Raw genomic sequence first — 24,308 nt, 5'->3', positions numbered from 1 at the left:
GTTTTGATAACACATGGGGAATAGTTAGGGACTCAGGTTTGGCACCAGCAGTTTTTTATTTTTTAACCCTGTCAGCTTTTAGTTTTTTTTTTTTTTTGTTGCTTCATTTGTGTTTTAATGTCGTCACTTTTTATTTCTTTTCCAGCCTACACCCGTCCACATATAACTGGCGAGTAGGAGGCGTTCATCCGTTGGGTTCTTGAAATCCCACTTAAGCAACGAAAGTGTAGGGACTTGATCACCTTGACACTCTTCATTTATATTGTGGCAGTCCAGAGCCAATGGCTAAGGCTCGTAGGTTGGACAAATTTTCTCGTCGACGTGGGTACATTCTTTATTTATTTCGTCAGTTTAATGATTCTGTCTACTTTGCTAATACATGTTCATTACTTCGTGCAGAGATGGAGGCTTTTAAGCAGAGGGTGAAGGCTGTTGCGGCCCGTAAAAAAGAGGAGAGGGAAGCGAAGGAGAAGGAAGGGTTATCCTCGTCAACCCCCAAGACCGTTGCTAAGGTCACAAAAAGGAAACCTAACAGGAAGGACAATCGTCCTTCCATAAAGGTTACCGTCACTTCAGTGGATGTGCCCCCTAAGAAGCTCAAGCCAAAACATGGTGTGGGTAAGGGAGTGATGACTTCCACTGGTCCCATCATTGAGGGACCCCGTTGCCTTTTGACTCATAAGGACTATGCCGTCGAGGAAGTGGAGTCCTCTATAAAGCCGACAGACATAGGGAATTGCGATCAATTAGGGACGGAGGACTTAGGGGCGTCAGCTTTTTTTGACCTTAGTAGGGTATGTTTTTCTTTTCCTTTGGTTAAGTTTGTTTCGTTTGCCTCTGATTCATTTTTACTAACGACTACAATCTTTTCAGGCTTTAGTGCGTGTTAAAGCACTTCAAGATCGATGTATTGCCAAGGAGGACGTCCTTACTCGAGTTAGGAAGCATAACACTAATTTGAGGGATGTGCAGGCTCAGTATAAGGAAGGCCTTCGAGATTTGAACTGTGAGTTAAAGACGAAGAAGGAGAAGCTGGAGGAGGTGGAGTGTCAAAAAGAAAAACTTCAGGAAGAGGTGACGGCTTTGCACCAATAAGTGGAGACGACTGGGACAAACACTGTCCAAAAATTTAAAACGTCGCAGTCCTTCGTTGACTCTTGTGCCAATTTTTATGGCACTGGGTTCGAAGATTGTCTCAAACAAGTCGAGTCAGCTTTCCCAGAGTTGGACCTGTCTAGAATTACAATGGATGATCCGGAGCCAATGACGCCAGCTAATGACGTCGTTGTTGGTGAAGGTGACGGCTCTCCTGAAGCCAATCTTCCCCTCACGGATGATGGCACCGTCGTTTTGGCCCAGCCTGCCGCTAATCTCCCTCCAGTCGTGTTTATAAATGTTGATAGTCCTCCTCCTCAGAAGAAAGACGACGGGAACCCTGCGGATGCTCCTGCTACCTGATTTTATTTTGTTTTCTATTTATTTTGTAAACAATATTTAAATAGCCCTTTATTTTTGGGTTTTTATTTGTAAATAGTTCATCCTATTGTAAGGCACGTTAATTTTACCATTTTCTGTTTTTTATATATTGTGTGTTTGGCAACCTTGAATAAGTTCGTCAGCCTATAGTCCCGTCTGTTTTGACAACCTCGTCCACTTCATGGACTAATGGTGTACTTGTTTGTTTTAAGGGTACAATGAGTCCATCAACACATAGGATTGTCCATCGTAGGGACTATCCGCTCATGTAGTTTTTTACTTTATCTACCTTATCCCTTGAGCTTGGCAAACCCGTTGCTTTCATAAGTTTTGCCTCTGGACATTGGTTATTTTGCTAACCTTGCGATCTCGTTTATTTTATGAAATTTGATGAGCTTGCCATTCATTTTAAGCCCGTCAGCTTTATGGCATCGTTGGACTTTGAACTTATCCTTTTCATAATCTCATCTTTTTTATGAGCCCGTCATCTTTACAGCTTCGTCTACTTGACAAACTCGTCATTTTTATAAGATCGTTGGTTTCATGGCTCTATCCATGTTATGGATTTGATTAACTCATCCTTTTTATAATCTCATCCCTTTGATGAGCCTGTCAGCTTTGATGGCTGAAACTTTTCATCCCTTTGGGATAATTTGTAGTTTTGGACAATGAAGTCATTTGCTTCTTATGGATTTGTCCGTATTTCAACTTGGTTTTTTTTGGCCCAGTCAAAGGGCTACAACCATGCTCCATCCCCTTAGGATGGGTTCGTCTGCCTTATGGACTTAACGTCACCCACTTTTGCAGTCTTGAGGTCGTCCACTTTTTGGGTCCGTCTGCCTTATGGACTTAACGTCGCCCACTTTTGCAGTCTTAAGGTCGTCCACTTTAGGGACTTAGAATTTTTTCACTTTTTATGGACTTAAGGTCGTCCACTTTTTGTGAATTATAAACTTGTAAATAAAAACTCCAGCTGTTTTGAATAAACTACTCTTATTGCCATGCATTCATAGAAAAAAGTAGTTCTTAAAAACCTACCCTTTGGGCTTATTGTAGCAAAAACTAAAGTAAATAATAAATTTGAGGAGTATAACTAAAATTCACTACGATGAACTGTAAATAAAAATGGATGTTGTTCTCCATGTTGTTACTTCTACTGGTAGTACTTCTGTAAGTGCTCGATGTTCCAAGGATGTGGCAGCTTCCGTCCGTCTAACGTCTCCAGGTGGTAGGTGCCCTTCCTCTGCCATGCCGTGATTCGGTAACGTCCTTCCCAATTTGGTCCGAGTTTCCCTTGGGTTAGGTCTCGTGCAGCACCCATGACTTTCCTTAGAACGAGGTCTCTAACCTGGAAGTCTCTATGTCGAATCCAGGAATTGTAGTGCTTGGCCATGCGATCCTGGTATTGCGTGAGCCTTTGTTCCGTTGCTACCCTGACTTCGTCTACTAGATCGAGCTATAGACGCATGGCCTCGTCATTCTTGCTCTCGTTATGGTTGTGCACCCTATAGCTTGTAAGTCCGACTTCGACTGGAATGACTACTTTGCTCCCATATGTTAGTCGGAATGGTATCTTTCCTGTGGGCGTCCTTACCATTGTCCTGTATGCCCAAAGTATGCTTGGCAACTTTTCAAGCCATATACCCTTTGGCCCCTCGAGCCGAGTCTTAATAATCTTGAGCAAGGATCGGTTTGTGACTTCGACCTGTCCGTTAGCTTGAGGGTGGGTAGGGGAGGAGTAGTGGTTTCTTATCCCCAACTGCAAGTAAAAGTCCTGGAAGGAGTCATTGTTGAATTGCTTCCTGTTCTCTGAGACTAAGACTATAGGTATGCCAAACCTGCATATGATACATCTCCAAACAAAACTCTGCACGTTCTTCTCCGTAATGTTGGCCAAAGCTTCAGCTTCCTCCCATTTTGTAAAGTAGTCAATGCCCACTACCAGGAACTTCAACTGTTATATCCCTATAGGGAATGGTCCCATGATGTCTAGTCCCCACTGAGCAAACGGCCATGGAGCCGTTATCGGGGTCAATTCTTCGGTTGGTTGTCTAGTAATATTGCTGAACCTTTGGCATTTATTGCAGGCCTTGACATAAGTCTCAGCATCCTTCTGCATGGTAGGCCAAAAGTACCCTACTCGCACTAGCTTATGCACTATCGATCTTGACCCCGAATGGTTTCTGAAAATTCCCTCGTGTACCTCTCTCATGACGTAGTTTACTTCTTCAGGACCTAAACATCTTAGGTATGGGTAGGAGAAGCCTCTCTTGTACAAGATTTCCCTTATCAGGACGAATCTCGCTACTTGGATCTTCAGCTTTCTTGTAGCCTCTTTCCCATCTGGTAACACACTGTTTTTTAAGTAAGAGACTAACGGCGTGGTCCAATTGCTTCCGGAACCTATCTCCTGCACATCGATGGAATCTATTAGTGGAGAGAGCTGAACAAAAGAGAGTACATTATCAAGGGCAATCATATGTTCGGCTAAAGCGGCTTTGGCCAAGCGGTCGACTTGCTCGTTTTTTCCCCTGGGATCTATATAATTTTGGCCTTCAGCTTGTCTGCCCTCCTCCTTGCTTAGTCTAGATACCTCTTCATTCTTTCGCCTCTACACTTGCAGTCCCTGTTTATCTGGTTGGCGATGACATGAGAGTCACAGTAAATGACCACTTTTGTTGCACCTACAGCTTTGGCAGGATCAGGCCCCGCTACTAAAGTTTCATAATCCGCTTCATTGTTGGTGGTAGGGAAATCAAGGCAGACCATACACTCGACTGCGTCCCCTTCGAGTGATAGTAGTATGATGCTAGCTCCCACAGCCTGCTTGTTGGAGGATCCATCTACATGTATGCTCCATTGAGGAGACTCCTCTGCCCCCCTGTCCTCGCCATTTATGAACTCTGCTATGAAATCTGCGATGATCTGTCCTTTGATGGCGGTTCGTGGGTGGCATTGGATGTCAAACTCGCTCAATTCTATAAGCCATAGTGCCAATCGGCCAGCAACTTCAGGGTTGCTCATTGCCTACCGTAAGGGCTTGTCGATTAGGACAATCACCGTGTGGGCTTGAAAGTACAGTTTGAGTTTGTGGGCTGCTATAACCAGTGCAAAGGCGAGTTTCTCCATGTGCAGGTATCTTTCTTCGGCACCGCAAAGTGCCCGACTAGCGTAGTACACGGGCTTCTACACTCTTTCTTCTTCTTTGACCAAGGCGACGCTGACGGTGGCTGGGGAAACAGCTAGATAGAGAAAAAGCTCTTCACCTGGCTACAAGGGACTTAGTAGCAGCGGGGAAGAGAGATAAGTTTTTAACTCCTCGAATGCTTGCTGACACTTGGTAGTCCACTCGAAATATTTTTTCAGCATGCGAAAGAAGGGTAAGCACTTGTCCGTTGCTCTTGACATAAATCTATTTAGTGCCGCTATCTTACCGTTGAGGCTTTGTACTTCCTTCACATTTTTTGGGAGTGTCATCTCTATTATGGCCCGGATCTTGTCCGGGTTGGCCTCAATGCCCCTCTGCGACACCATGAATCCTAGGAATTTTCTGATGGAAATAAAGATAAATGCAGTGGAAAATAAGTTTTAAACGGATCTACTTCATTCGATATTGATAACACGTACTAAGTAAATTTCAAAATTTGAGAACAAGAGATCGTACCTTGAAGCGGTGAATTTCAAAACAAAGATTGAAGCACTTGGGACTACTTTTAATCTTCACTCCAATTCCACTAACACCCAAGATGTGTGATCTCTCAATTGGTAACAAAAGGATGACTAGTGAATGACTAAAAACTCACATGCACACCATTTCACAATGATGTTTCTTGCATATGAAAATCTAAACGTTTTTCCCTTTGTATCTAACCAATTTATCTAATTGGGCTGGCCTTTTGGGCCTTACCAATTGGGCTTAAGTGTATGGTTTGGAGTGGGACCAAAAGGGACCAATAAGACACTAACTCCAATGGGCCTTGGGCTTTTCTGTCAACTCTTGACAAGTCCAAAGTTACCATTAACTATATTTAATACCACTATATAAATATAGTTGCACTCTAGGTCTTATCTACAAATTATATCTCAAGACTTTATTATACATGCAACCCCTTCATAAAATAATCATAGTAGTACAAAGTCATTAATGTAGACTGCCACTTTGTAAATTACTACATCTTGATCCTTGAGTACCCGATTTAATCCTTTAAGTTATTCATCATATATTTATGAAAACTAATTTCATAAATATATACTTTAGTAACTACTTACTAAAGTGGTTAGGCCTAACTCTCTGAATAACAAACCCATTAAACTTATCTCAAGGGAATATTTTATATCTCCGTTAAGAGACTATGAATTCCATCTTGAGAATATATGTTCCATTGACACTAAATGTGGCTACCCAATATACTGAGGTTTTGACCATTACTTTAGATCTCACTCCTGATATATCAAAGCAACCTACACCTTATGATCAAGTCCATTATTCTCTTAGGATTAAGAGTTCATGCAAATGTAAGTCGTGAGATTTATTATTCATTTGACAGTCTTTAGGAGAATAATAAATCTCACAGCGGTCCAATTCAATATGTCTTAACTCTTAAAACATATCAACACATCAACTAGAAGTCTCCACTTCCATGATCAAGACAAATCATCGTAGTTGATATGTTATAGTCTTCGCAGATGAAATGCCCAATTTCATCACCGACTATGAACTATAATTCTGAGTTTACAAAGAACTTGTGATTTATATCTTATGTGAATCTTCACATAAATCACATTCTATGCATCTCATGGACTATGTGATAATGTCCGAATATTCATGTTACCATTATTTCAGATAATAATAAAACAAATTTATTAAACATAATATTAAGTCATACATAATGTCATACACAATGTCAAACTTAATATCATACATAGCATCATACAATAGGATTTAAGGGCACTAATCCTAACAATCTCCCACTTGCCCTAAAAACTATTGTGCACTAATCTAACTCTCATTCTCTCCAAATGTGACTCGAAAGTCCTTTGAGGCAAAGCTTTAGTAAATGGATTTGCTAGATTATTTGCACTTTCAATCTTTGCTACTACCACATCTCCACGAGTAAAAATATCTCGATTGATATGGTACTTCCTCTCAATGTGCTTTCCTTTCTTGTGATTCCTTGGATCTTTAGATTATGCAACTGCTCCACTGTTATCACAAAACAATATGATTGGAACTTGCTCCATTCTTTTACACCAAGGTCAGAAAGGAACTTCTTGAGCCATACAACTTCCTTTGCTGCTTCACAAGTAGCAACATATTCTGCCTCTATGGTGGAGTCTGCAATACAAGATTGCTTAATACTCCGCCAACTAATGGCTCCACCTCCCAAGGTGAAAACACATCCTGAAGTGGATTTTCTGAAATCTAGATCCGATTGAAAATCTAAATCTATATAGCCAATGGGAATCAAATCCTCACAACGGTAAACAAGCATATAGTCTCTCGTTCTCCGTAGATACTTGAGAATGTACTTTACAGCTTGCCAATGTTTTGGTCTTGGATTTAATTGATATCGGCTGACCATGCCAACTAAATAGCAGATATCTGGTCTAGTATAAAGCATGGCATACATAAGACTTCCTACTGTAGAAGCATAAGGAACTTGTCTCATCATTTCTTCTTCCTCTTGAGTCTTAGGCCTTTGGTCATCAGACAGAGGAACTCCATGTCTGAAAGGAAGCAATCCTTTCTTGGAGTTTTGCATGCTAAACCGTTCTAGAACCTTATCTATATATCCAGCTTGTGATAAGCCTAACATTTTATTCTTGCGATCTCACCAAAGCTTGATCCCTAGAATAAAGTTAGCCTCACCCAAGTCCTTCATATCAAATTGGCTTGACAACCAAACCTTCACAGATGACATTACTCCTACATCATTTCTAATGAGTAGAATATCATCAACATAAAGCACTAGGAACATTACTACTTTATCTTGATGTCTTTTGTACACACATGGTTCATCAAGATTTTGTTCAAAACCAAATGTCTTGATTACTTGATCAAATCTGATGTTCCATGACCTAGATGCTTGCTTAAGTCCATAAATGGACCTTTGCAACTTGTATACCATATGCTCTTGGTTCTTTGCTATGAAACCTTCCGGTTGCATCATATAGATTTCCTCTTCAAGATTGCCATTAAGAAATGCAGTCTTGACATCCATTTGTCAAATCTCATAATCAAAATGAGCAACAATGGATAAGAGAATTCTAATAGATTTAAGCATTGCTACTGGAGAAAAGGTTTCATCATAATCAATACCTTTTTTTTGTGTATACCCTTTCGCCACTAGCCTTGCTTTAAAGGTTTCAACATTTCCATCTATCCCTCTCTTCCTCTTGTAAAACCATTTGCAACCAACAGGTTTAATGCCGTTAGGCGCCTCTACAAGATCCCAAACTTGATTGGAATACATGGAATCTAATTCAGATTTCATAGCTTGGACCCAATGATGTGCATCTATATCATTCATTGCCTCTTCATAGGTATAGGGATTCGATTCAGCCTCTTCAGAGATAGCTTCATAAGTTTCTCCTAAACCTATGAATCTTATAAGAGGCCGAACAATTCTCCCACTACGACGAGGCACCTGAGTACTAGACATGTCATGAGTAGTTTGGTAAAGTCCATGCACATCCTCCACTTTCCGCTGGCTTTCTTGACCATTACCACATTCGCTAACCAATCTGGGTAGTATATCTCCCTAATGAAGTCTACCTCTCGTAACTTACCGACTTCTTCTGCTATCGCTCGGTTTCATTCTTAGGCAAAGACTCGCTTCTTTTGTTGGACAGGTGGATAGGATGGCGACACATTCAGCCTGTGTACCATGACTGAAGGGTTAATTCCTGGCATATCCTCATGACTCCAAGCGAACACATCCTGATTTTCCCTAAGGAAAGTTGCAAGTGCTGAGCGAGCTGTCGGGCTAGCGAGAGTACCGAGCTTTGTGGTCCTGTCCGGTCTAGAGCTATCAAGGGGTATCTCCTCGAGCCTCTCTACGGGTTCTGCCATCGTCTGTTGTTCTTCTATACTCATGGTTTGCAAATGTTCGTTCGTTTCCAGCATCGCAATAAAGCATTCTCGCATAGCTATTTGGTCCCCTCGCATTTCCCTTACTCCGTATTCAGTGGCGAATTTGACCATCAAGTGATAGGTCGAAGTTATGGCCTTCCAAGAGTTAAGGGTAGGTTGCCCTATAATGGCGTTGTAGGCAGAAGAGCAATCGACCACAAGGAATGTAACATCTTTAGTGATTTGTTGAGGATAATCTCCAATGGTGATCGGTAATGTGACCGTGCCTATGGGGTACACTTTGATTCCTCCGAACCCGACGAGTAGAGCATTGGTTAGGGCGAGTTACTCTCTATTGATCCGCATCTATTGGAATGCTGGTTAGTAGAGAATATCTACAGAGCTTCCGTTATCAACCAAGACTTGGTACATGTTATAATCTCCTACCTGGATGCTAACGACAAACGCATCATCATGCAGATGGTGGAGACGTCGGGCATCTTCTTCCGAGAAACCAATAAGGGGGTTGTCAACTCTCGGAATTTTTGGGATGACACCTGTGAGCTAGACGTTTTGGACCATTCTAAGATAAGTTTTTTGAGCCCTTTTTGATAAGCCATTGGCGGCTGCGCCCCTTGCAATCATCCTTATGTCCCCCAAGGGCTATCTCGGGCGTTCATTGTCTAATCGGGGAGCTTGCTCTTGAGGAAACGGATCTTCCCTTTCCTTGTTGATGAACTTCTGAAACTTCCCTTGCCTAATGAGGGCTTCAATCTACTATGTCAAGTCATAGCAGTTAGCTGTGTCATGTCCGAGGTTGAGGTGGAAGCAACAATATTTGCCTCTGGACAGCTTGTTCGGATCTCCCTTCAACTTTCTTGGGAAAGTCAATGTCCCCTCATCCTTGATTTGCATTAGGACTTGGTCGATTAGGATAGTCAGTGGAGTCAAGCTTGTGAATCTCCCCGTAGGGGGCGTAAAGTGCCTATCATCCCTTCGCTCTCCAGTTTTTGTCGTCTTCCGCCCTCTTTCTTGTCGGTTATCTTCCTGTCTTTCTCTCTTCTTGGGTTTTTCCTCGCGAGCCAGTAGAGCGTCTTCGGCATTCATGTACTTTGTGGCCCTATAAAGCTTGTCCGACATAGTCTTCAGGTCATTCTTATATAGTGAAAATAAGAACTTACCCTTCTTTAGTCCATTCGTAAATGCTGCTATGAGTATTTTGTCGTTGGCCTCGTCAATCAAGAGTGCTTCCTTATTAAACTTTCTTGGGAAAGTTAATGTCCATTCAACTTTCTTGGGAAAGTCAATGTCCCCTCATCCTTGATTTGCATTAGGACTTGGTCGATTAGGATAGTCAGTGGAGTCAAGCTTGTGAATCTCCCCGTAGGGGGCGTAAAGTGCCTATCATCCCTTCGCTCTCCAGTTTTTGATCTCTCTCTCTCTCTCTCTCTCTCTCTCTCTCTCTCTCTCTCTCTCTCTCTCTCTCTCTCTCTCTCTCTCTCTCTCTCTCTCTCTCTCTCTCTCTCTCTTTCTCATTCTTTTACGTTAGTAATGTCTATGGCACCCAAACGTAAATCCACTTCTGCTCGGAACCCTCTGCGTTCTGGAGCTTCTACTTCTTCTGATACTGCTCCCTTTAACCTTCGGTTCCGTGATGGAGATGCCCATAAGGCATTTTAGGAGAACTTTTCTAAACGAGGTGTTCATTCGGAACACCAAGTCATTCTGGCGGACTTCGCCGATACTAACCTTCCCTCTGTCATTCACAGTAGGGGATAGGGGTCACTGTGTGACATCCCGGTCACTTGCCCTCTTGTGCTGATATAGGAGTTCTACTCCAACATGCACGAGATTGATCCTTCAGTACCTCTCTTCTTCACTCGCGTTCGAGGTACGCGCATCCCTGTCACACTGCAGCTTGTTGCGGATGTGCTTCGGGTACCTAGGATAGAGTTTCCTGATTACCCCTCTTATGAGCGTTTGAGGACTGTGTCCAAAGATGAGCTCATTTCCGCTTTTTGTGAGCGCTCTACTGATTGGGGTGAGCATCAGTTCACATCATGTAGGTATTTTGCTAAAGGTCCTAGATTTATTAACATGGTGATGACTTTTGTTCTCCATCATCTTTCTCACTATAACTCTATCACAGAGCCTCGTGCTTAATTTTTGCTATCTCTTCTAGAGCATCTAACCATAGACTTTCCTTCTCACTTCATCCGGTCTATCATAGATGTGTATCTTGATTCGGCATCCCGTGATAAGCTCATCTTTCCTTCTGCTATCACGCAGATCCTACGCCATTTTTCCGTTCCTTTTCCTGTGTCCGACCACTTCACACACATATCTGCCATAGATGCCGCTACCGTAAAACGTAGTGAGGCACAGTTCAGGTCGAGACAGCCGGGTGCCACTCCTCCCTCCCGTTCGGCTCCATCCAGATCAACTTCATCTTCATCTGCTCCTTCTTCCTCTTCGAACGATGTATCCCTTGGAGATATTATGGCGCAGCTGCAGCGCATGGACATTCGTCTTGATACAATCTCTGCTGAGTTGTATCAGGTGAATGTTCATGTTGGTCGTATTGCACGACGGTAGGTGACCATGGGTGGATTTGCTCCAGAGGCTACTCCTTCACCACCTACTCCAGCAGCTTCAGATTCTGAGGATGATGAGGATGATGATGATGATGATGATGGGGATGCTAGCTCTGCCGATGAGATGTCTACATGACACTCTACCCTTTGTCACTTGTGACAAAAAGGGGGAGTAGTTTTGGGCTATGAGAGTAGTCATCTTAGGGGGAGAGTTAGTATAGGACATTTTTTATAGGGGGAGTGTTGTCATTTTTGAGGGATGTAGTGAGGCTATATATGTATTTTTTTTCTTTTCTTATCTCTTAGATACATTGATCTTGTATATGAGGTCTTTTGACCATTTTACGTACATTGTACTTATTCTCTATATGTGGATGTATGATTCTTTCAACTCTCTCTTCATGTGTTGTTTCTTTTCTATCTTTATACACATGTTCTTTATACTTGTATGCAATCTATTTATTTCTGTTTCACATAAGATGCCTTGATGAGTTTTGTTTAAAGTGTTTCAGAAATACAGGTTGTCAAAGTCTACTTGCCATAAACTCTCTTCTTACAAAGTTTTTCAAGAGTTTGTGATAGGATAGATTTTATTGTATTCAACAAGTGAATATGAGTTGAGTGATTTATGACTTCTCTCATATGCTCATTTGTTTGTTGTGGTTTTGTCACGGATTGCCAAAGGGAGAGATTGTTAGGACATATATGTTTTAACTTGATTAAGAACATATGTTACTTATTTATGTAAATTGGCTAATCCTTTGACAAAACACACTCTACTTGTAATTGGGTAGTTCTAGGTGTTTTTAATACTTCAAGAAACAATGTTTCAAAGTCAAGTGTTGAAGTCATCAAGTTTGTCCAAGAAAAAGCAAGCTGAAGTGCAAAGTTTTTAAAGCTCGACACCTTCTCGATAGCTACCTCGACACCTGCTATCTGTCGAGATCTAAAATTTCAAATTTCCAATCTGATTTTCTTGGGATCCGTGAATATGTTTTTGGGCCTTCTTTTCTTCTAACCCTAAACATATAAAAGGATTGTTTTAAGAGCCGTCAAGTGTGACACAAGTTGCATTATCATTGAGCAATCTCTGTTCAAGCAAATTGTGATCAAAAGATGAAGTTCTTGACCTAGTTCATCTTCCATCAAGAAGTTGCTGTGTATTTGCACCCTAGGGTTTTGTAACCAAGCATCTTCCTGCTATTCATCATGAAGGATGAACTGAAGAACTTTGCAGCCAACCATTATTCCTTAGTTGGTGTTCTGAAGTTGCGTACTTGGATCCGCGCATTGGTTAGTCACGTACTTGGGAGCCGTGCATCAAAGGTGGGAACTGTCGCTATAGATCAAGTCCAATTGGGTATTGGGGTAAGGGTTCAACTGTAGGTTGGTAAGGTACTTGGGATTCCTTTACTTGTAACCGCTTGATTTGAAAATAGTGGAGTTTCGAGAGTGGTGACCTGAAAATCACCCGGTGGGGTTTTTGCCGTTAGGGTTTTCCCCATTTGTAAACAAATCACCGTGTTAATTATTTTCCGCTGCACATTTAGTTTTTGGTGATTTTTTTGTGCTTCCATAAAATTGCATGATTAATTGATTAATTAATTACTTGGCTAAATTAATTAATTAGGATTAATCACAAGGGGTTATTCAGATTGTGACCTATCACTAAGGAAAGTTGCGAATGCTGAGCAAACCATCGAGCTATCGAGAGTACCAAGCTTTGTGGTCCGTACGATCTGGAGCTATCAAGGGGTATCTCTTCGAGCCTCTCTACGGGTTCTGCCATCATTTGTTGTTCTTCTATGCTTATGGTTTGCAAATGGTCATCCATTTCCAGCGTCGCAATATAGCATTCCTGTGTGGCTATTTGGTCCCCTCGCATTTATCCTACTCTGTATTTAGTGGGGAATTTGACCATCAAGTGATAGGTCAAAGTTACGACCTTCCAAGAGTTAAGGGTAGGTCGCCCTATAATGGCGTTGTAGGTAGAGGAGCAATTGACCACAAGGAATGTAACATCCTTAGTGATTTGTTGAGGATAATCTCCAATGGTGACCGGTAATGTGACCGCGCCTATGGGGTACACTTTGGTTCCTCCAAACCCGACAAGTAGAGCGTTGGTTGGGGCTAGTTGCTCTCTGCTGATCTGCATCTGTTGGAATGCTGGGTAGTAGAGAATATCCACAGAGCTTCCGTTATCGACCAAGACCCAGTACACGTTATAGTCTCCTACCTGGATGCTAACGACAAGCGCATCGTCATGTAGATGGTGGAGACGTCGGGCATCTTTTTCCGAGAAACCAATAAGGGGGTTGTCAACTCGCGTCATCTTTGGAATAACACCTGTGAGCTAGACGTTTTGGACCATTCTAAGATAAGTCTTTCGAGCCCTTTTTGATAAGCCGTTGGTGGCTGCGCCCTCTACAATCATCCTTATGTCCCCCAAGGGCTGTCTCGGGTGTTCGTTGTCTCATCGAGGAGCTTGCTCTTGAGGAAGCGGGTCTGCCCTTTCCTTGGTGACGAACTTTTGCAACTTCCCTTGCCTAATGAAGGCTTCAATCTACTGTTTCAAGTCATAGTAGTTAGTTGTGTCATGTCCGTGGTCGCAATGGAAGCAACAGTATTTGTCTCTGAACTGCTTGTTGGGATCTCCCTTCAACTTTCTTGGGAAAATCAATGTCCCCTCACCGATTGGGATGGTCAGTGGAGTGAAGCTTGTGAATCTCCCCGTAGGGGGTGTAGAGTGCCAATCATCCCTTCGCTCTACAGTTCTTGCCATCTTCCGCCCTCTTTCTTGTATGGTATCTTCCTGCCTTTCTCTCTTCATGTACTTGGTGGCCCTATAAATCACGTCCGACATAGTCTTTGGGTCATTCTTATATAGTGAAAATAAGAACTTACCCTTCCTCAATCCATTCATAAATGCTACTACGAGTATTTTGTCGTCAGCCTCGTCAATCAAAAGTGCTTCCTTATTAAAATGGGCTATGTAAGATCTCAACGTTTCATCTTCTCCTTGTTTAATACTCATCAAGCATGCAGCAGACTTCTTGTACCAGTGCCCCCCAATAAAGTGCGAAGTGAATTGGGCTCTCAACTCTTTGAAGGTGCTAATAGAGTTGGGTGTCAGCCGGATGAACCAAATTCTCGCGGGGCCCTTCAGCGTTGTAGGGAAGGCCCTACACATGATCTCGTCCGCTACTCCTTAAAGATGCATTAAGGTCTCTAGGTGATCAAGTGGGTCTTTGGCTCCATTGTAGCTCTCAATTTGCGGCATGCAAAACTTCTGCGGTAGGGGGAAGGAGTTGACAGAGGTGGTGAATGGCGAATTGGTTCAGTAGACCAAATCATCGAGGTCGCTAGACACCCGTCCTTTAAGGGCGTTCATCATGAGGTCCATCATTTCCTTCAGCAATTGCATCTTCATGACCATGTAAGGGGGGGCCGTATCAAAACCAAAGGAACGGCTGGTTTCCTGTCATTCTTGTTGGTTTGGAGCATTGCTGCCTTCAAGTCCCTCCTGGTTCTTTCTTTCAACACTGGTCCCTTCTTGATCATCTCTTTGGTTATTTGGTGTTACATTCTTCTGGCGCAACTATTCTTCCAGGTCATGGTTTTGTTTGGTGAAGCGTTCCATAACAGCGGCGAGAGTTTGAACTTGTCTCTCAAGGGCGATCGTGGGTGGTTCCTCTTCTCGAACATCGTTAGAGGTTGCCATTGAGCGAGTAAGCACCATGCAACTCTTTTGTCCGAGAAACTATAGTATGGCTTGCAAATCACAACAAAACATTTTCCACAAACGGCGCCAACTGATGATGCTGAAAATATCACCATAAGTTACACAATACTCGCACACTCGAAATATTACCTGCACAACAAAAAGAGAAGACCTAATAGAGAGCATCGGTATGGTGCCAACCAAATACCCTCCAAAGGTTAAGTTAGAACTTCTTACAACTCTAGAGTGCTAGAACAGAGTTAATTATGCATACCTTGGTTTGTGAGGGTATTGGGGCTTTTATAGTAGTAGAGAATTGGCCTTTCTTCCTTGGGCTAGAAGTCCTTTCCTTATAAGAATCCTTGTGAGCGTATATTACGGAATCCTTTCCTTGTAGGAGACTAACACCAATCGATGGATGCAAGACATTTCCTTGTATATTTAGGCATGGAGGCCAAGTCAAGTTTACATTAGAGCCATCAGCTTTATCCTACTCCCTTCAGCCTTATTGTCGTCAGCTTATTGGTGGTGTCAGCCTTCAAGTGTGTTTTGCAGACTCCCTTCCGCACACTAATCAAATCTCTGTTTGCCAATTCACTAATGGAAGCCAACGGCTATAACCATAACCGTCAGCTTTTGCCTGTCGATTTTAGCTATACCGTCAGCTTGTGCCCTAACACAAGTAAGCACCATTTTCTCCCTTATCAATAAAAAAGATGGAAAGACATAAAGTGTGTACTAGCCCTGCTAAAAGAATACAACTCAAAAGGATAGAGGATCAACAAAAAACATGGAGGGGATGCCATCTAGAGCCTGCATCCAATCGAACAAAGTCTGCAAAATTTGCTCCTTGGTTACATAGAGTGAAAATTCTACTCAATCAAAAATCTGTCTATTCCTCTCATACCAATATAGATTCCAACAGATGCACAGAGGCATAGCTCGCCACACCTTGGCACCTCTATGATGCTTGAACTGGCCCTTTTGATTTAACAATCTGCCATTCGAAGGATCTGCAAGGCCTTGTTGACTATTATCTAGTGGATTAGTAGCCTCCAAGCACAAGTGTCATGAGTACCTATTCTTGAGGCAACAGATATCCTTAATTAGAAGTATTTCATTTTAAATTCCATATTGTATATCATGTGTCTTATTATTTTGTTTTTTAAACTTGAATTGCTCTATAAATAAAAGAAAAGAATATTTTTATATCAAGTTATGATTGGTAGAACATAGAAAAGAGCACTCACATTAGAAGAGATCATTTTTATGCCATTACTTTAATTTGTTTAGATCCTGTCACAAGGTTGCGTTTATATAAATTATTGGAAAACCGTGTTTTGAATTTGAATTAGACATTAGTAAAAAAAACTATAAAGAGTTGTAGTTAATTGCAAAACAAAATTTGAGTTTTAAAAACACTATTTAAAATTTTAATCTCCTAAAACACCTTATCAAACAAACCCTTAATCCAGTGGCAGCTCTAGAAATTTTTTTTAGGGTGGTCACTTAAAAACTTAAATTATACAAAATTTAATAAATAGTCAATTTGAATATTTCAACGTCACAAAAAAAAAAATGAAATATTACAATTTTTTGTACTAACAAAGGGAGTAAGGAAAAAAAGACTAATAAAAGATAAAATGTAAATTGAAAATGCTAATATGACAATAAAAAAGTGACCACAATAGTTTCATAACAAATCTTATACAATAAGTTGTTAACCTGTTATTAGTGGCCAGGTAAAACATGTCAATATTGAATTTAAATTAGAATTAGTAACAACTTACCACATAAGATTTATTGTAAAATTATTATGAAAATGTTGTGAATGTAGCATTACTCTTATATTTATTGAACTTAAATTCTTTTGATTCTCAAGTAAATGTGTTCAACATTTTTATTAGCGTAATCAAAATAGGTTAGTTAAGTATATAATATATTTTTAAAAGTTTATATATATATATATATACACACACACACACTTTTTTTCAAGTCAAGGTGGTCACAAAACATATTAGTTTAAAATGATTATTTATATAAATTATTATTTCACATGTATATATATATATATATATTTTTTTTTTTTGATAACATATTAGTTTAAAATGATTATTTATATAAATTATTATTTCACATGTATATATATATATATATATTTTTTTTTTTTGATAAGTGAAGGCGGCACCACCCTCACATACAAGTAGAGCCACCAGTACCTTAATCCAATCCAAACCACAACGACTAAATTTGAGACTTCGAATCTCGATCTTCAACGACACCTCATTATCTTCCAAATCCATGGTTTTCAGACTCGGACCATTCATTGAACCATAAAAGAGAGAGATTCGAGGTTTTTGAGGTCAAACCGAATTTCAACCAAAATTGAACCGTGATGACATAATAATTATTTTAATAATTAATAATATAAAAATTAATTAATTAAATGTACAATGTAGCAATATTGATTAAAATAATATGATGTTTAAAAAGATTTAATATATATATATATATATCTTGATTAAATAATAAAAAGTAAAGACTAAGTAGAATATCTCTTATTAATTTTTAACAAATTTGTACAAGACTAGTGTGGGTTGCACGTGCAAGGCACATGCTGGCCCTTTTGTGAGAAAATTAATATAGATTTTTTTGTTGAAGAAGTATGAAGTCATGTACTTAAATTTAATATAGCAATTTGAATATCTATGTATTATGACAATTTCTTAGAACTTATTTACTAAATGTAATATCTACTCACTAAAAAATGCTACAAAGAATGATAATGAAAGTCATCATCTTTCTACAATATTTAAATTTTCGCAATGAATGATAATATATGCTACAATTTTTTTGAAGATCATCATTAAATTAAATACTTGCAATCATCTACAATGAAGATTTTGTTATTCATATTTCATTCTTTATTCTCTTATTTTATGAGTCTAACTATGATGTTTAGCTTACTTATTTTTAATGAATACCCTTTTAAGCAGGAAAATAAATTAAAATAAAGAACAAAATAACAAAAGACATATGTCATCAAAGTTTCTATTAGATAAAATTATAAGTCTAGAAGATTTAAATCTAATAAATAAGTGTTCTCTAGGTAAAAAATAAAACATCATATATTATCATTCTAACTTTCCAAGCATGACTACCAATCTACCACATAAAATTCAAAATACACAAAGAAATTTTTTGGGACATTAAAATTTAGTAGGAGTATATTAGACATTGCACAATGGAATATTTTAGAAATTATAAGATTTTGTTAGCATTTAACTAAGAGAGAAATAATAGGGGTATATGCTCATTTACAAAATATAAATGATGAAATTATTCAACTTTAGTTTAGGGGAGATTGCAACTACCCTGAACATAAAGGAGGAAAGTGTTACTTCGTCAATTTGTGTATGTTATGTGTGTGTAAAACAATATGTGTGTGTGTGTGTGTGTGTGTGTGTGTGTGTGTTTTTTTATTTTTATTAAAAAAAAAAAAAAACTTGAAACAATGTGTTAAAAAAGTTCAACCTAAAAAAATTATGCATTAAACAATCAATTTTAGTTCAACAAATTGAATAAACCAAAAAAGAAGTCTAGAAACACAACAAAAAGTCACAATATTTTTAAAATACATTTATTTCTAGCTATGGTGGGTCCTAGTCTGATATTTTATTATTTTATTTTAGAGTAATATTACATCCACAATATTTTCATAATAAATTTTAGATGGTAAATTGCTACTGGTTTTACATTGGCCTAACAACTTTTAACCGTGCATTTAAAAGTAAAATAAAAATGCAACTGAAGAAAATTGTGCCTAAAACAATGAATTTTGGCTTACTAAATTTGACTAAACAAAAAAAGAAGTCTAGGAATACAACAAAATGTCACGCAAAAAAGAAGTTTAGGAATATAACAAAATATCACAACATTTTTTATTTCCAGCTGTGGTAGGTCCCAGTTTGATATTTTATTATTTAATTTTTACATCCATAGCATTTTCACAACAAATCTTAGGTGAAAAATTATTACTAGTTTTAAAATTATGCATTAAAAAAAAAAAAAAAAAAAGACAATACATGAAAATTGTGCGTGAAACGTACAGTGAATTTTGGCTCACCCAATTTGACTATATATACTAAAAAAGAAATCTAAGAATACAACAAAATATTAAAAGATTTTCACAATACTTTTATTTTTAGGATTCGAATAGATATATTTTAATTTTATTTGAGAGAAATACTACATCCACAACATTTTTAGAACAAATTATAAATGACAAGTTGTTGTTGGTTTTAAATTAAACCCACTATTGATATCACTTTATTATCCTTCAAAAATACATTGCCACATAAAATTTGTTACAAAATTATTGTGAAAATTTTGTGGATATAACATTTCTTTTTATTTTATTTTATTTTGATCTATAAGGAATTGAGATCCCGCGATTGTGAAAGTATTGTAAAAATTTGTTGCGTCAATGTAATTGTGTATGCACATATAATATTTAAAGCACAAACAAAACTAGTGTATTGTGAAAAAAGAAAAAAAAAAGAAAAAAAAAAAGGAAGGCCCAATGAACAATGCAAATTGTCAATAACTGTGAAAATATTGTAAGAATTTGTTAAGTCAGTATAACTATATATACACATATAAATACTTAAAAGAAAGGACAAAAACAGCACAACCAAAACTGGCATACTGCGGTTTGTGAAAATAAAAATGAACAATGTTGTGAAAGTGTTGCAAAAAATATTGTAGATGTAGCACTTCTTTTTTCATAATACCTTTAGTTTTAGTTGTAGATGATTCTAATATAATATTTTATTTTAACCTATAAGGAATTAACATATCAACAATTGTAAAAGTATTGTGACAATTTATTGTGTTAACTAATAGCTTTATATATAAATAAAAATAAAATAAAATAAAATAAAAAGTGGGCAAGACGATATTACCCTGAAAAGAAAAAAAAAAGCAGAGAAAAAAAAAGCAGCAACAGTGCAAATGTTGACGAAACCAAAGCACTATTGCTTTGGGATTGACACTTCTTATATACACTAGTAAGAGCATCCACAGCCGGTTTTCATATCTCATCTTATTTTACCATCCCAAAAAGTAACTTTATCAATTATACCATCCCATTTTACAATACACCCAGCATCCCAAAACTCTATTATTTTACCATTTTATTAAAATATTATTTTTTTAATCTTTTTTTTTTATTATTTCTCTTTTTCTCCTCCTTTTCCTCTCTTTTACCCTCAATCTCTAGCACTGGCCATAACCTCTAGCAAACCCATACCCAGCAAAATCACAAGCAAATCACAACAAAAATTCACCCAAACCAAACAAGCACCAGAACTAAACAATCTCAACCTCTAGCACTGGCCACAACTAAACAAACAATCACCACCACGCCACCACTACCCTCTGCCCAAACAAACCCAACAAACACCGAAACCCACCATCAAACCCATCAGAACAAATCCCCCAACCCATCGAAAAAAATCACAACCACCGGACCTAAATCCAACCACCCAACGCCAACCCAAACACCACCCAAACGCCACCTAAATCTGACCCAAATGCTAGAAACCAGAACCAAAAACCCAAAATAAAAATAAAACAAAATAAAACCCACCAAAATATAAAAGCAACCCAACCAACCAAACGTCGGCCACCAAACCCAGAAACCGGCCACCATGTCAACAATCAACACCACCAAACCCACCAAACACCGGTCTCTATGCCGATCTCCACATTGGTCTCCACACCGATCTCCACCACGCTGACCTCCAGCCACCATGCCCATCATAGCCGCACCACTAGCCTCGCCACTACGCCGATCTAGAAATTCGATTTGGCGTGAGCTCCGATCTGACTTGGTGATTTGGCGTGAGCTCTAAAAGAGAAGCTTGACAATGGTGAGAGAGAGAAGGGATGAGAAATAGAGAAGGAAGAGAGAGAAAAGAAAGAGAAAAAATGAGAGAGGAGAGAGAAATTGCCGAGTAAAAGGTTCATTAAAAAAAAATTATACCATTCAGCTACAGTACCATCTTACATTTGAGATGGTACTGTAGCTAAATCTAAAAAAAAAAAAAAAAATGGCTTTTCCCATATGGCCTTCCAGTTGCTAAGCATTTGTTGGGCTTGTATGCCAAATGCATCTTACATTTAGCACATGAGAAGCCCACTGCAGATGCTCTAAGGGTTGCACTTGCAAATGCTACCCTTGAGTAAGAGATTTTATGATAGAATCTTTTTTTTTTTTTTTTTTGAAGTAGTATTAAATCACGTATTTAAATTTAGAATAGTTATTTAACATATAACTATCTATTTAGTATGTTAATTTCTTAGGAAATGGTATTTAGTATCAAATGATAACATATAAGTGATATAAAAATCTAATAAGTATGAGACATGTCAGCAAAAAATAACTAACATACTAACAATTGAAAGACATGTGTTAGTGGGTAGTTATTTTTGCACACATGTCTCTCATTTATTGAATTTTGATATGGATGACCGAGTATCATTTGATACAAAGTACTTTTTCATTTCTTAGAACCTATTTACTAAAGACAGTATCTACTTACAAAGAAAATTATACTAAGAATGATAACAAATGTCATCATCTTTCAACAATTAACAACTAAGTTTTGATAAAGCATTATCACAATATTTAAATTTTCGCAATAAATGATGACATTTGCTACAATTGAAACTCTTCATCAAATTAAATACCTACAACTGTTTGTAATGAATATTTTGTTATTCATACTTCCTTCTTTGTTATTTTACTTTATGAGTCTAACTACGATGCTTAGCTTACTAAATTTTTAATGAACACATTTTTAAGAAAGAAAACAAATAAAAAAAGAACAAAATAACAAAAGACATATGTTATTAAAGTATTTATTAGATAAAATTATAAATCTAGAAGATGTAACTGTTAGGTTCTAAGGTCTTAGGATTTTATGTATTTAGAACTCTAATTTGTAATGTTGGCAAACCATGATCAAAACATTGTATTTAGTCTTATTTAGACTTGCTCAAAGTTGGTTTAATATTGTAAAGTTGGAATCGAGTGGCTGCAGAAGTATTTGGGACTCTCGGCCTGGCTCGATCGATCGAAGAATAGACTCGATCGATCGAAAGTCGCACAGGTTGAATTTTCTGCAGAATTTCCAACTCAGCCCTACTTCATTAAACGTTTAGGGTTTTATGTTTTTACCCTAGGTATATAAATAAAACCCTAGCCACGTTTTTGAAGGTTGTCCATATTGTATTGTTGCTCATACATTGCTGTTTTGTGTGAATCTCGTGTGAGATCTTTGAGGAGCTTTCCTTTACACAAAACTTAGGGTTTTCATGGTGGAGATTATTTCAACATCTTGAAGATCATTACAGTTGCAACCATTGGAACTTAAAAGAAAAGCAAGCGGGGAGCTTGTAGCTGATTGAGGAATTCAAGAAAGAAGTAGTCCGTGGATTCGGAGCCTGCGCGTGGTCGTGTCAGGAAGTTCTACTGGTGGGTAGCATTAGGAAGTCGAGCGGGGAGCTTGTAGTCCTTTTGTACGAACTTCAATTCTTTCATAGTGAATTCAGGTTAGCCTTGAGGATCGGTGGGTCAAATCCTCCCCAGGTTTTTACCGTGTGGTTTCCTGGGTGATCATATCTTGTGTTATTTATTTTCCGCTGCATTATTATTCTTGATATGATTGTTGGATTGTTTTAACCTAGGATTGCTTAATTTGACTAAGTAACAACTTGGCTAATTAATCTAGGCTACGCAATCTGTGTGTTTAAGGGGTCTAAAACCGTTCAGTAACCACTAATAAATTAGTGTTCTCAAGATACCATACATCATCATTTTTACTTTCTAGGTATGACTAACACATAAAACTCAAAATACATGAAGAAAATTTTTGGGACATTAAAATTTAATGAGGCATTTTAGTTATTGGACAATGAAATATTCTAAGAATCATAAGATTTTGTTAGGGTTTAACTAAGAGAGTAATAGTAGGAACTATATACTTGTCTACAAAATATAAAGAAAGAAATTATTCAACTTTAAAATTGGAGGGGATGAAACTATGCCAAACATAAAGGGGGAAAATACTTTTTTCCATAATTCTTTTTTGTTGGTAAAACTATGAGTTTTTTACTTTAAACAATGTGTTAAAAAAAAAAAAAAAAAAGTCAGCCCAAGAAACTATGAATTTTGGCTCAACAAATTGGCTAAAAAAAATTCAGGAATACAATAAATGTCATGATATTTTCTCAATACCTTTATTTTAGCTATGGTGGGCCCTAGTATGATATTTTATAATTTTATTTTAGAGTAATACTACATCCACAACATTTTCACAACAAATTATAGGTGGTAAATTGTTATTGGTTTTAATTGGAACAACTACTTTAAACCATGCACTAAAAAAACAACAAACAAAAAAATCAATAAACGAAAATTGTGCATAAAGCAGTGAATTTTTGCTTACCAAATTTGACTAAACCAAAAAAGAAGTTTATGAACATTACAAATTGTCACAATATTTTCACAATACCTTTATTTTCAACCATTGTAAGTTTTAGTTTGATATATTATTATTAATTTTATAGAAATGCGATCTCTATAATATTTTCTTAACAAATTCTAGTTGACAAGTTGTTATTGATCTTAAAATAAACCGCCGACTTGTATCAATTTTTTATCCATCAATAGTAGCTTACCTATGAGTTGTTGTGAAATTAATGTGAAAATGTTATGGACTTAGCATTTTTTTTATTTGATCTATAAAAAACTGAGATCTCAAAAATTGTGAAAATATTGTAATAACAACAAGTGTTACAACATTTTCACAAAATATTTATTTTTATTTGTGGTTAGTTACAATTTCATAGTTTATTATTTTATTTCGACCTATAAGAAATTAACACCTCAATAATTGTAAAAATATTGTGAAATTTGTTATGTTAGTATAACAATATATATGCAAGCTTATATATATATATATACATATTTAAAAATAGCACAAACCGATAACTAAAAAAAAAAAAAAAGGGCGATGAACAGTACATATTGAACAAACTAAAAGTACTATAACTTTTACACATTACATCCAACAAGTGTCACAACATCTTTACAAAACATTTATTTTCAGTTCATATTTTATTATTTTATTTCAACTTATAAAAAATTGACACCTCAATAATTGTGAAAATATTATAAAATTTTTTATGTTAATATAACAATATATATATCAGATCATGTAAATATTTAAAAGAAAAAAAAAGTACAAATGGACAACTTGAAAAAAAAAATAATTAAAAAAAATAAAAATAAAACGCTGTAGCCACTGTAGCTACAGACCTTGGTAGTCATTAGAATTGGGCTGAGTTGGTAGACGCCAATAATCCATCCAAAACCACG

At 37.6% G+C, this 24,308-nt stretch overlaps 1 protein-coding gene across 1 annotated transcript; it reads right to left on the bottom strand.

Moving 5' to 3' along the window:
• Positions 1–13,705: 13,705 nt before the first annotated feature.
• Positions 13,706–14,332, bottom strand: LOC136066559 (uncharacterized). The gene has a single exon (XM_065771035.1). The coding sequence runs from the start codon at positions 14,330–14,332 to the stop codon at positions 13,706–13,708; it is 627 nt and encodes a 208-aa protein (XP_065627107.1).
• Positions 14,333–24,308: the final 9,976 nt, after the last annotated feature.

This window comes from Quercus suber, unplaced genomic scaffold (assembly GCF_002906115.3).
Source record: "Quercus suber isolate HL8 unplaced genomic scaffold, Cork oak 2.0 scaffold_38, whole genome shotgun sequence".
Taxonomy (NCBI): domain Eukaryota; kingdom Viridiplantae; phylum Streptophyta; class Magnoliopsida; order Fagales; family Fagaceae; genus Quercus; species Quercus suber.
This window is presented reverse-complemented; position numbering and strand designations above follow the sequence as displayed.